The sequence below is a fragment of the Serinus canaria genome, chromosome 13, assembly GCF_022539315.1.
Source record: "Serinus canaria isolate serCan28SL12 chromosome 13, serCan2020, whole genome shotgun sequence".
Taxonomy (NCBI): domain Eukaryota; kingdom Metazoa; phylum Chordata; class Aves; order Passeriformes; family Fringillidae; genus Serinus; species Serinus canaria.
In genome coordinates, this window is record NC_066327.1 from 388,022 (window position 1) to 401,735 (window position 13,714).

At 43.3% G+C, this 13,714-nt stretch overlaps 1 protein-coding gene across 1 annotated transcript in view; it reads left to right on the forward strand.

Annotated features, from left to right (window-relative positions):
* The window catches only part of LOC103823772 (Kv channel-interacting protein 1), a 174,090-nt gene extending 161,335 nt beyond the window's left edge, over nt 1-12,755 (forward strand). The window contains exons 3-8 of the mRNA XM_009098917.4: nt 1,031-1,100; nt 3,217-3,287; nt 4,898-5,005; nt 5,943-6,047; nt 6,614-6,676; nt 8,893-12,755. Of these exons, the coding sequence (XP_009097165.1) occupies nt 1,031-1,100; nt 3,217-3,287; nt 4,898-5,005; nt 5,943-6,047; nt 6,614-6,676; nt 8,893-8,940 (465 nt within the window). The 3' untranslated portion in view covers nt 8,941-12,755. The remainder of the gene's footprint in view (nt 1-1,030; nt 1,101-3,216; nt 3,288-4,897; nt 5,006-5,942; nt 6,048-6,613; nt 6,677-8,892) is intronic.
* Nucleotides 12,756-13,714: the final 959 nt, after the last annotated feature.

The following is a 13,714-nucleotide window of genomic DNA, read 5'->3' on the forward strand; positions in this document are numbered from 1 at the left end:
TGTCTAAACAGTAGTTCAGGACTATCATCAGGCAAGGTTGTAGGAGTCAGGTTCCAAGAATGGAAAGCTGGTGGTTCCTTGTGCAGAGGATATTTTGTGAAGTTCCTGGCTGAAGCACCTGTGTTAAAGTGAGGCAGGGATCACAGCATGACACAGAGAGGGAGTGAGTATAGTGCTAGGAACAGAGGAACTTTCTTGATCCCAAGTCTGCCCTTCAGCTCAGTATAAGCATCAAGCCCAACCATACATGCCAGTTCTGTGAGTTTTGCGAGAGAGAGTTAGCCTGCTCAGAGAATCCACCTCCAGCACCTCCTACCAGCAGGGACAGTGCTCTTGCTCCCACCTCCCTCCTTGATAGGAGCTTGGGGAATTAAATGGCTGAGTGGGGTCAGTGCTGCAGCACAACACAGACCCTAGGGTCTCTATTGATCAGTGGTTCAGAGTATGGGAGGAAGTTGACTTTTCTGTGTATGTAATTCTGTGCTCTGTGAAAAAGGCTGAGTGATGTGGTTATTTTATTGGTTTGCTCTGGTTTAATTTTCAAAATTGGTTGATAGGCAAATTTGAGGAATAGTGCCATCAACTGTGAAGTATTTTCTCTAACTGAAAACATCACATGGTTAGGTAGCAATGCCCAAGGCTCTGTAATGTATGTTATAGCAGCACTGAGCTGGTGGGGGTGTGTCTATTATTGAGGTTTGTTTGTAAGGACTTACTAGTGTGTATGGATTGTTCACCTGGCTACAGTCTGCTGCTGAGGATTAAAAACAGCAATTAAACTGCTGAAAGCACAGTTAGAAATGTTAATAATGGTGAGCCAGCTTTGTGAGATGCTTAGGATGAAACTTCTGTCTGAATTACTTTAATTTCTCCAGCTGCACAGCCTATGCATGCAGAGCGCTGTGAGAACAGGAAGGTGATTTGTTTCATTGCTCTCTTTGGGCTTATAGAGTTTTGCAAATGAACCTTTACAAACCTGTGTTTTTCTTGATTCTCTTTCTCTCGTTCTTTTCCTTTTGTTTTCCAACAGGAATGTCCTAGTGGGGTTGTTAATGAAGAAACATTTAAACATATCTATGCACAGTTTTTTCCTCATGGAGGTAAGTGGAGTGCTTTTTCAGGGTTCTTGAAGCCCTAACATTGCCTACTGCCAGCTGGCTGCAAATCTGCTGAAGATCATCTGTGTGAGAAATGAGAGTCAAGCTGAAGCTTTGAGGGGTTTTAGACAGAAACATAAACATCAAGGTAATAAAATTTTAGGCCCTTTGAACAGCTATTTCACATAGAAAAACCCCGATAAAGATTGCCCCTCAATGTGAGCTCTTCATTCCCCAGGTCCAAAATAGAAACTGTGGGTTGATGCTTTGTTCTGTTCTGACTTTCTGTTGGCAGAAAGTGGAATTGCTTCACCTCCTTCACCTTCCACAGGGAAGCATGTGGCTCGTGCTTCCCTGCTGTTGAACTGCTGGGCATGTAGTGTCTAGCACAGGAGGGTCTCAGACTTCTTTTTGGCTAGAAAATTATTCAAAACCTCCTTAGAATTCTTAAAGCAGTTTTTAGTTGATAAGTAAACTCCTGGATGCCTGAAATGATCATTTTTGGTGTTTATGGGATTAAGACAGGGCCAGATCATGAATGGGCATATTAAGGTATTGTATTAAATCTCTCAAATAGTGCGTGTTCTTTCCTTCTAAAAACATCAAGAATCTATATGTTGTAATTGGATAGGTTTTGTGGGGATGTTGTTCTCAAATTGAAAGAAATTAGTCATTTAAGTAGCTTTTTAGCAAAAGATAAAGTATTTGAGGCTTTCCAAAATATCCCACTCCGTAGTAGCTGCAGAACACAGTCTTTGGGGAACAATGACTGATCTTTCTGCAAGGGTGTATGTGTGCATATACATTTACTTAAAGAAGGTCATTAACAAGTGTTTTTTCAACTCCATGTCAAAATAAAACACATTATGCTTATGTTTTACAACCCTTGGACCTCAAAGAGATACACCTATAAAAGGTTTGCGTTAAATTTCAGTATGAACTTGATGATTTCCTCTTGTGATTTTCTAAACCCAGTAGTTTAAGATTCAAAAGGACAAAAATATATCTCTGGGTGAGATTGATCTCCAGCAGCCATGGGTCAAACTCAACTAACTGGAGCAAGAGCCTTCTAATGCTGGGCATTTCCTGGGGGGGTCTCTGCTGTGTCTCCCACAAAACAAAAAGGTAGAGAAAGAATGCTGCAGATTGCAGTCACTCTTTGATGTTTTTGCTGTTTCCCACCATTTGAACCAGAGACACTCATGGTTGGTGGGGATTTCCTGCTTGTTCTTTCAGGTAATGCTCCAAAATCCAAATAGTTTCTACTGTAATAAAAGCTTTTGGATTTCAAGGCTGTTTTAAGTGAGGATGCCAGGATTTTGCAAGTCCATGATTGTAGGAACAACAGGGTTAGGACAGACAGAGACGAGAGATCTCTGAAGCCAGGTTGTGGAACTTGGGGTTTATTGCAAAGGGTCTGGGTGCAGGGCCCTGCTGTGAGCTGCCAGCCACAGCTCAGAGCAGGCCTGAGAGAAGTAAAGAGAGTGGGAAAGAGAGAGAAGGCAAGAGCGTGGTAAAGGGGATGAGAGAGCAAGGAAGAGTAAAGAGGGTAAGAGAGAGAGTAAAAGAGAGGATAAGAGGGCAAAATTCCCGTTACAATACAACAAATCTTCTTCTATGCTGAATCTTCTAATTCTCACTAACCAATCTAGAGCAAGATACAAATCCTATAGCATTTACATACAGCCTGTGAGAATCATTACATTACCACACTGTGTTACATTTTAAACCCTAAAAACTCCTCTTTGGGCCCCTTCTGCCAAGCTAGCAGGGTCTGCTCTGACCCTTGGACCTGTCTGCAAGCAGAGGGTATTTGTTCCATCAAAAGGGGATTACCTTCAGCCAGCCACACCATTGTTTTCCCGTTGTTCAGTAACTGAGATATCTCAAAGCTGGCTTTCATTTCAATCTCGCTTATAGTTTCTATATTCTCAAAATCTTTTGCCAGACAATCATATTTATAAGGCTTTCCCGTTTCATCTTCCCCAACACATGACAGCATTTACTGCTTCATAGAATACCTGGCAATGTGTCAGGGTTGAATTGTATACAGAAGGAAGATAAATTCATGACTTGTTTAGAGCCTGTATGATGAGTCCCTGTCCTTTGTGCCTTTCAGATGCCAGCATGTATGCACATTACCTCTTCAATGCCTTTGACACTGCACAGAATGGCTCCGTGAAGTTTGAGGTGATTGTTTTGCATCTTGCAAATTTTGTGGGTTTAACCTTTTCTGTCCAGTCTTCATTGCAAAGTAGTAGGACATGTTGGATTAAAGATTAGAAGTTTCAGTCTAAAGCCAGTCAATGTTTTCAAATCTGGTTCACTTAAGTTTATGCAGATGCAGTTCTATTTCAGTAAAGAAATATCTAGATTGTGCTAGTCAGGATCAGAGGGAGAAAGTGCAGAGGTTTATGCAGCAGAGAGGAGTGGCTGAGAGTCCCACGTGAAATGAGATGAGGGACGCAGAGAACTTGCATCTCATACCTTCTGCAGTCATCATGCATTGCATCATGCGTTGAACAAGCATCTCAGGTACTTGGAAACCTGCTAAGTGCTCACTTTAACCAAAGGGCCTGTTGCAGTGGCTAGAAACAACCTCTCTTCATGCTCAGCCCATAGCTGTAGGAGTGCAGCAAAGGGTTGTATTGAGTCATAGACTTCAGGAGGATGAACTTCTTAGTTTTGAAGACTATAAAACTCCTATAAAACAACAAATCATAGTCAGTCTTGCTTTTGCTGTCAAATGTCCAAAGCCTCTGTTAATTTCCATGGGAAATGTATCTGTTCATTAAATGCAAAATGGGGGTGTTTCCATATGTATCTGTGTGTCTCTGTGGCAAGAGCTGCAGTGGGAGGTTTGCATGGGGCAGCTCCTCTGTAGTTGAAGGTGTTCAGAAACCTAAACAGTCTGAGAACGGGAAAATGTTGTAAAAATAACAAACAAACAAAAAACCCCAAACCTAGAAAGTGCTGAACTTTCATTTCTGGCAGATCAGTCTTTTAACTGGTTGTCAAACATGAGAATTTTGTCCCCTTTTTTATCAACAAATTCAAATTCCTCAGAGGCTTGGCAAAAAGGAGCAGAGGTTTCTAAGCAGTGCTGCTCTGCCCCATGCAGAGCTCATGGAGGTGACTAAAGCTATTAAATGAGTTATCAGGAGCTGTATAGCTCTGTTAGCCTGAAGCTCTGCCTGTGCTAAAAATGCCCGGTGGCTATGCTAGTCTCAGTGCCTGAGCCACCAGTGCAGTATAATTAGTAAATCACAGTTATCAGAAGCAGTATCTTTGCTGTAAGCAAAGAAAACCAATTAAAATAATGTGTCCCACACTGAGTAATTAGTGGTGGGAATCACATCTGGTCAAATCTGGCAGATTTTGCCAAAGAGCAAAATCTAGGCCTCCTTGTGTTAGAGGATTTTATCTCTCAGATAAGATTTTCTCCCTTCTTTGCCAGCACCTCAGTCAGGAGGTAAGAAAGCATCAGCTTCTACTTCCACAGGCACAGTCCAGCTGTGTTTAATCAGGTGGTGGCAATCTGAGTGACAGGTCCTTGCAGCAGGGAGGAGAAAGGCTACTGGAGCATCTGGAAGTGCTCTTAAAGACCAGACATCTCAGTGAATGCTTCAACCATTGAGTTCAGTCAGAGAGGACGCATTTTTGGAAAAGGGAGCCAAAAGAGGTTGATAAGCATATGCTCCATCCTAAAAAGATGAATCTTTTGACTGGCATTGTATAAAGAGGGTGACTTAGAAAAGGATGTTATGAGAAATCTCATTTCTCTCACTGCCCCAAACCAGGATTTTGTCATGGCACTGTCCATTCTGCTACGGGGAACTGTTCATGAAAAGCTGAGATGGACATTTAATCTGTATGACATAAATAAGGATGGCTATATAAACAAGGAGGTAAGGCTGTTCCTGACAAATATGACTGATTTTGGAAGGGAGAGTTGATTGGGTTTTGTTGCAGAACACAATTAATCATACATGCAGCTAATTAAACTCAAATCAGAGTGGACTCATGCATTTGTCTGTGTGGAAGCAAAATGCATAGTGGTCTTATTGCATTATTTCCTAGACATATTTTTCCTATCTTATGGTCCCTTTAATGAATTGTGTTGTCCAGGAGCAAAACGCTGGTTACTCCTCTGAGCCACATAAGCTTTGTAAAGGGGAGGGTGATGGTGGCAGAACTTTGTGACTGAGGCTCAAGGACTTGCTTTCTGCATGGGAAGATACTCTGGGGGTCATCTGAAGCAGCACCACTACCAAATCCTGCATTGTCATCTGGCTTTATCTTCTTATCTGGTATTGCTTGTTCCCGTTATGGGAAGCCTTAGTTTTGACTTAGCATGGTGACCTTGAATTTGTGTCAAATACAAATTGGTCCACTCAAACCCATTGTGCATCTCTGGAGGGTTTGCAGTTACTGCCACCAGTCTTGGAGCTGAGGGGCAATTTGTGCAAGGTATGGGTAGGGACCAGATTCCCAGTTCCAACTCTGAGGGTCCTTGGCAATGGAGGATGCCCTTGGGACAGTGTTGGTGCCACAGTAGAGGGCTGATCACAGCCCTTGCTGCCAGCACCTGCTGTGTCAGAGCCAGGCCAGGGGAGGGGAGGGCGCACTGGGAGCATGTGGCACTGTGGGGACAGAGGGAAGCAGTTCTTTCTATAGGGTGTTTGTGTGTCAGGTACATCTGTCTCCATGCACATGCACAGGCATTCCAGGTGCTGGTTTGTCATAGGAGAAGGAGGGTGAAGAATAGGGCAGTGCAAGACAGAAATGGGCCCTTATTTCTCTTAATTTCCTTTTTGTGTTTCTGCTGGCATGCTGCCATGGCAGGAAATGATGGATATCGTAAAGGCGATTTATGATATGATGGGAAAATACACATATCCAGTGCTCAAGGAAGATGCACCAAGGCAGCATGTAGAAGTGTTTTTCCAGGTACCTGGGTTTTTGTTGGTTTTTCTTAACACTTGAACTAGGCACTGATAGACTTTCCTGTAAAGTTGAGTCTATACTTCGTTATATATGTCAAAATAAACCCTGGCAGCCACTCAGCCTGGCACTGCAATGTCTGCTGATTTCCTGGCTCCAAAGGTATCTCCCATGTCTCTTAGCCTGACCCTTTGCCTTGGGATGCGCCACGTCCAGTAGGTCTGAAGCCTCTGCATGTGTTGCAGGCCCTCTGTGCTGCTTCTCTCAGTTGCCCTTAGGACTGACAGGAATGTGGGTGTGGGTCGGTCAGGCAGTGAATAAGTAAACAATGGAATAAGGACAGAGGTTCTGGTGTGTGTCAAGAAAGCAGTTAGAGATGACCTCAAAAGTGCTCCAGATCCTAGAGTAAACAAGTCCTTAGCAGTTGGCCAATTCAGCACTGGCCACTGGCCACTTAGTCTGTGGGCTAAGCTTAAGTGCCCAGCTTTATTCAGGTTGCATCAACTAAGATACTGTACTGTGACAATAGTGTTACCAGTGTAAGCTAATTTTTACATTATTTTATTTTGCAGAAAATGGATAAAAACAAAGATGGAGTTGTAACTCTAGATGAGTTTATTGAATCGTGTCAGGAGGTAAGGACTAAGCTATAACTGCAAAAAAAGCTCTATCTCATGTCACATCATTTGCTTCCCTTTGGATAGACTCTATTTGAAACAAGATGCTGCTCAGGATCCTGGGTTTTCTTTGCTCTGTCGGAAAAAAACCCAAACCAAAACAGCTTCAAGACTGAGTTTGTGATGCCCTGTGAAGCCTGTGACTCAATAGCGAGGTAGGGTGAGGCAGAATACGGGAGATGATGTCTTCATGTGCAGTGCTTTTATTTTCCTGAGTGGACTGCAGTCCCTGATTCTGCAGACAAGCAGACAACTGTAGAGAAAACTCTTAACTGTCTTAGGTTGTTTTGGAGTTTTGTTGCTTTGGTTTTGGGGTTTTTTTCTTCATTTTGAGAGTCTGTTGCTGTCTCTGTGTACTGCCCCAGACGTCATTATCAGGTATCACATTGCTGGAACTGCCCAGAGTCAAAGGTGTCTCAAATTCTTGCAATTACAGCATTGAGTTATAAAACCAGTTGATGTTTTCATGGTCAAACATCAAAAGCAAATGCTGTCATCGTAGCAATGATTTTAATTTTTTCTCTGTTTTGGAAGTAAGCCCCCTCTTTCAAATTCCATATATGAGGTCGGCTGTGTTAAGATTTGTTGGTACTTCTAGCACTGGCACAAAGAAGCATCTGCATTAACATGCAATTGGCTTAATGTCTGTTGTCTTAGGCCTGGACTCTGTGAATATGCACTCTGAAATATGTCTAATATTTGACCACTACAATAATAGTGTAAAAGGTAACCTCTGCCTTTTGGAATGTCTATATTGGTGCACCAAATTGCATATTGGCCCTTCTGTGCATTTTATGTTGCCTGGAAAATTCTTTCAAGTTCTGCAGCCGGACAGCTCTTCTGTCCCTGAGCAAGGGGAAGGTGCTCACTGTGGAGGGCTGGGCTGACTTCTGCTGCTTTGGTGTCAAATCTGGCTCTGGCCACATCCAGGTCTTAGTCACGGGCTTCAGGCAACCAAATCCTTGTTTAGCAATGCATAATAGAAAGCTAATGTTTTTCAGTTACTTCATTCTTGGTCCATCCTGATTGTTTGGCTTATTTTTGGCACCATCTTTATTTAATCATTTGTGTTGTGTCTTATTCTGCACATTTGTAACTTGTCTGTAGGTGTGTGTATTATCAGGTGGTCTCAGTACTGAAAGCAGCTTTACTTTACCTATAACTGCTGGAGTTTTAATTCTCTGTCCCTGTTTGGGTTTGGTTCCTTCTGCTGCCATCCTGGCACTGGGAGCTGGGGCATGCTGACGCACTGTCAGCTGCTGTTTCCTGGCAGGCAGGAGCAAGCCCTGCCACACCAAGATTTATTCTTTTTATCTTTTTGAAAAACAAAGTGCACAGCAGTGCTCACCTGTACCATTGCAGTGGCTCTGGTTTGAGGGCAGTGAAGCTCTGGCATGACCCTGGAGAGGATGATTGGCTTCCAACTGCTACTGAGTCAGCAGTGACAGGAATAATGCAGCCTCACAAAATACTGAGGAATGCAGTGCAATAGATCTCTTAAGCTGCTCAATGTGGAAAATTGTTTTCATGTTACAGGCAAACAGCTGTTCTGAACTGAATTCCTGCAGGATAAAAACCATCATTATGTTTTTGAATACTAATCTGGTTCTTATCTTGAAGTAAAATTCCAATACTTCAGGAGAAATAATCCAGGATTTTCCTTGTGTCTGTCTGTAACTTTCTCATTTGGCTCTAGGAACCTCGGACAGGCTGAAATTGCACAGATTGCATGTGTTTGGGGCTTGCACTGGAATTTCTGGCAGGAAGTGCTCCCTCAAGGCAGTTTGCTTGTTGGTTCAAAACCTGCCATTCCATTTTGACTTGTGGAGCACATTAGCCAAGAGCATATTTGCACACCGAAGGTCAGGGAGGGGTTCTGAGAGTTGAGCACAGCCACCAACCCAGTGCCCTGCCCAGCACAGCCATGCTGGATATCAGGCCCAGGAGAAGACCCTGTGCTTGGTGTGCCTCAAACCATCCCCGGGCCAAAGCACAACCCAGCTGCTGTGCTGAATGGCCTGGACACTGAGCCCCAGTTCACAGAAGGGGAAAGCATTCTCAGAGCAAGGCCGCTGCCTGCTGGAGCAGCTGCAGAGCTCCCTGGTGCAGAGGCAGGATTATGAATTGTGCTTGTCCATGCTGGTTTCATGGGAGTATCTTCTCCTTGCTTTCAGGACGACAATATCATGCGATCCTTACAGCTCTTTGAGAATGTCATGTAACCAGACAAGCACTGGAGGAGTCTGAGACTTCTGTGTAACAAAGATCTTCTTTCTGGGTGAAAGATTTTACAATTGAGCCATGTCCAGTGTGTGAGGATTTTGTATGATATGTCCAACCAAATGGCAACTGAATGCAGCCGATCCCACCACTTCTCCCCGGAAGATGCTGCTGGACTTTTGTTTCACTTTGGAAGCATGTGAATATTTTAATAAATCCCGACAAGAGAGAACTGCTGCTCGAAGTTCAATGAGCAATACAGAGCACTGTTTGCTAGGCACAAGTCCTGCTTTTAATCTAGCAAGCTTAATTCCCTATAATAGCACATGTTGATAGCTATTCAGCCATCGATTGCAAGTGACTGCTCAGTCCATACCTCTGTTTGGCACAATGTTCTGTGGATGCCTTTGCTGTTAATCTGCTTTGACAAAACCCCAATCTGCCAGGGCAGTCTGTGAAAAAATGAACAGTCAATGTACCTGGGACATTAAACAGACAGCCCATGTAGCCAGTATCCCCATTTCTGCAGAGATCCTGCTTATCCTCTCACATGCACTGGTGCCACTACGCTGGGTTTAGTGGAGATCTTCCTGAACACATTAATCAGGTGATCTTCATGCCAGCGTGAGTCAGAAAGGAGCAGAACGTGTTGCACATATTAATATAAAAGTACAGAACAAATCCTGTTCAGAAATGGTAAGTTTTCAGGAGATGAGGCAGGTGTGTAAGGGCTGGTACAGAAAGATGAACACCTGCTCTGGTCCCAGCTGCCTGCTGAGTCCCAGGGACACCAGGTGATGCTCCACAGTGCATCTCAGCAGCACCACGGCCTTGTGCTCTGGTCCTTTTACTGTAGTTTGGTACACACTTCCCAGGTTCATCACTGGACATTACAGTCAGGTCTTACGCCCCTTATGGATTTATTTAAATTTTCTTGTTTGACTTAGCAAAGAACAAGGATGCAGCTGTGTTTCAACATACAGACCTTGGTACCCACAAAGTGCCCAGCACATTTGATTGGGAGTTCCTTAATTGTTATTAGCCTCAGAACCAGCTCCCAGGCTCCATATTTTTTTCCTACAAGGCACTAGCATGCCTTGTATAAGGCCCCATTTCTTTGCTAATGCCAAGTAGAGTATTGGTTTAAGGGTTTGGGTTTTTACTTAATAAAACAGAAAAGTTCATGTAGTGAATTTACACCAAGGTTGGATGATTTGTCAGCTGGGGAACATCAGAGCCTTCTGTGAAGAAGCCTTTTAGGAAAGCTAAACCACCAGAGTGCCACTGCCATCTCCAGGCAGACAATGGCTGAGAAGCAAAGGGAAGAAGGGAAGAAGCCAGCTCTTCCAGCTGCTCAAACCACAGTTTGAGCAAGTCCTTGCAGTAGTGCTGCATAATTCCCATCCTGTTTTTATTGTATCACATACTAATTACAGACAAAGTGTTAGCACTGAAGATATATTTTAAAAATTATGTAAGTGGAAGTTTTTTATAATACAGAATATACAGAATGCCTCAGTTCTGTAGCCCTAATTTTATAAAAAATTCATCTATTGAATCATTCCTAATTACAGAAGTAGGTCTGATCAGTCCTAGTATAATGATAATGCCAATTCCCCAAGATGGAGTGTTTTCCCCTTTTACTGCGCCCCCCTGTACACTTCTGTGTAGTCTTAACTTTATTTCTCTAAGTTGTTCTCTTGCCATCAAAAGTGATGTTCAAGTGAAGTTACATGTCTGCAGGAATGACACCTTAGTCCATCTTATTTATTGCCTTTCGTACAAATACCTACATACAAATGAATTCCTCCCAGCAGTGATCCAGCAGCTCTTGTGAGGGGCTGGGATTTGCAGGAGTGATGCCCTGCTGTGGGAGTACCTTTCCTCCAGTTGTTGGGTCATTTGGGCTTTATTTAACAGGCACTTTGTATAGACATCAGTTGTAGCTGAAATAATAACAGTTTACACCTTTCCTTCTTTATTCTTCTTGCAATCACTTTTGCAAATGACAGAATTTAATATAATTACCAGGTTTTCCCTTCCACCAAAACTGCTTAATCTATTATTCTAAGCAGTTCACTTCAGCAGAGGGAGAAGTGCAAGGACAGTGGAAATTAAGGATTTTAATCAGGCTAGCACAGTGCCTTTTTCCTCTAATAGTCTTGCTTCACGGGTGCTTATGAGATGGCGCATACAGACAGAAGTGTTTGGAATGTGCCGTTTTCAAAAGAAAATGTTGTTAGTTGCATGATGCCGTAGTCCCTGAAGCTAAATTAATTTCTGGAGTTAGTGTGATGAATTTGGCCTCATCTGTGTTTCCTGGCCTGTTGGCAGCAGTTCTTTGGGGGCTGCCTTTGTCACCAGGGCTGTCACTGTTTTCTCTGGAGTGTGGCTCCAGCTCAGCAGCAAACAGCTGCTGTCACTGTCAGTGTGTGCTGACATGCACTGCTGATCAGAGTGCCAGTACTGACCCTGCACTTCTGCCATCTCCTGTGCTGCTTCACTGTGCCTGCTTTTCACTGCCAGGAACAATGAGGGTGCATCAGGTGGAGAGGAACATGCTGATAGCCACACCAAGTCTGCCCTTAGAGGATAACGAGCTTTGATTTTGATCCCACTGGAGTCAGTCCCCTCCCACACACCCCTGATGTTCTGCCCTGGGTTGAGCTCTGTGCTTCACCTGAAGCCCGCAGTAGCTGAGACAGGAGGACTTGCAAAGTGTCCCCCACAGCTGCATTTTACCATAGCTCAGATTACAGAATCTATCTGTGGCAGAGTCCTTGCCATTGCAAACCTAATTATTTCCCTGTGTTTGTCCCTGATCCCACTGTTACAGCCAGAGGCTGGGATGCAGCAGTCCATAGAAAGCCTCTGGGCTTTCCATCAGCAGCATCTGTCCATGGCAGGTGTGCTCCAGTTGGCAGGTGAGACATCAGTGACTGTGAGAGAGCTGCTTTCTGCATGGAAATGGCTTTGGGTTTGTTTTCATGTTTTCTGTGAATGTTACTCTACTGTAAACTTGCCAAGTCTCTGCTCACTCATAAATGGGGCTTGCAATATTTATGACAAACACTACTACAGATTTCTAAATAAAACACACTATGCTGCTCCAGTCTCCCACTCATCAATCCTCCTGCCAGTAGACAGAAGGCGGTCAGATTCTCTGACAGTGCACATTTCCTGCAGGTTATGAATGTTTAAATAATGTCTGAATCAGGACTCTGACTGTTTCACTAGTTACAAACATTAGTCTGCATCTTCATGCCAGCATTTTATAAAGAAAGCCTTTCTATCATGCATTTTAGGTAACGATCTGTTGACAAATAGGAATGTGATAAATGATAATGCAAAAAAAGAGAAAAAAAAAAAAGTACCATGCTTGTACTGTGGCTGTTTGTTTTCCTGTTCCTCTAATGCAATGCAATATTGTGAGTAACCATGAGCCAAGCTAAAAGCTTGAGACACAAATACCCTGAGGTTCAGGCATCATGGGCAGTGGCATTTTGGCATTTCCTGACTGCAGTATCTGTTGAGAACGAACACCCTTGTGTCTGTGGGTTGCCTCTGATGAGATAGTAGCAGCAATGTATCAAACTTTTCTTCTTCTTTATGGAAGTGCCATGAAACACCTAAGGAAATGTGCAAATAATGTAAATTGTGATATCTAAAGCCATGTTAATGGATCAGCCATGTATAGCTTCACTGTTACAAATGCTATTCTCCAATGGCAGTTTGTATTCAATTTTGATGAATGGTTTTAAAAATATTGGTTTTAATAATAAAAAGAAATACCTGTAGGAGGGTGTTCTTTCCTCAACCCAGTATGTATTTTTTCTCAAGAGACACTGTTCAGTTAAAAATTTGCAAGGAAACTTTTAAAAGTGGGACTCAAACATGTATCTGTGTGGGTGGGGGCTGTGAAACTGAACTGTGCCGTGAGTTATCCCTTACATGCCAATGATTTATTTGCATCACTGATACAGGAGTGCTCTTACATTTGATGTGGTGGCATATGCTGAACTGATAGTTTGGCCCTTGTGTAAAGTTCAGTAATGTTCTTCTACCTGCACTGCTGATAGTAACTTAGGGTAGTGAAAACTGCAAGCTTATAGGCATGGCTTTTCTCTTCTGCAGTTCTGCTTAAGTATAAGGAGGAAAAAAAATGCAAACACTGTTTTATAGATAAGGAAAACAACCCAAAACTCCAGTGTCCCTTCAGCTTTAGCTTATTGTAAGCATTGTAAGCATCCATTTTGACACATTAGGAGATGCAGAAGTGATTTTGCCAGACTATATATATGTGTGTACATATACATATATATACACACATATACACACACTCACACACACACACATATATATATATATACATACACATATATATGTGTTTGCGAAACTCCATTTTGTAGGGTTTTATCTGTCTACCGGTACATCCCAGGAAATAGAACATTCATCTATGCGGAAATATGGAAATAAAGGTGTCTGTGTGAAACGTGGTCTTGGTGTCACTGCAGTGCCTGCCCAGCACTCGCTTCCACAGGCACCTCCTGCACCCAGAGACAGCAGGGCCCTCTGGACAATGCCAGACTGGAATTCTTGCTCCCTCTGCCAGAAGAAGGTGTGCTAACTGCCTGCTCAACACCTCTCGCTCCCTGGGATGTGTCCCAGCTGCTGCCAGGCAAAGCAGGCTCGGACTCCAAGCACGTGCGTAGGCTTTTTGTTTCCTTTTTGGCTGAGGTTTGTTCCAGTGGCTGGTGAAGTCTGACTTACTGCTGT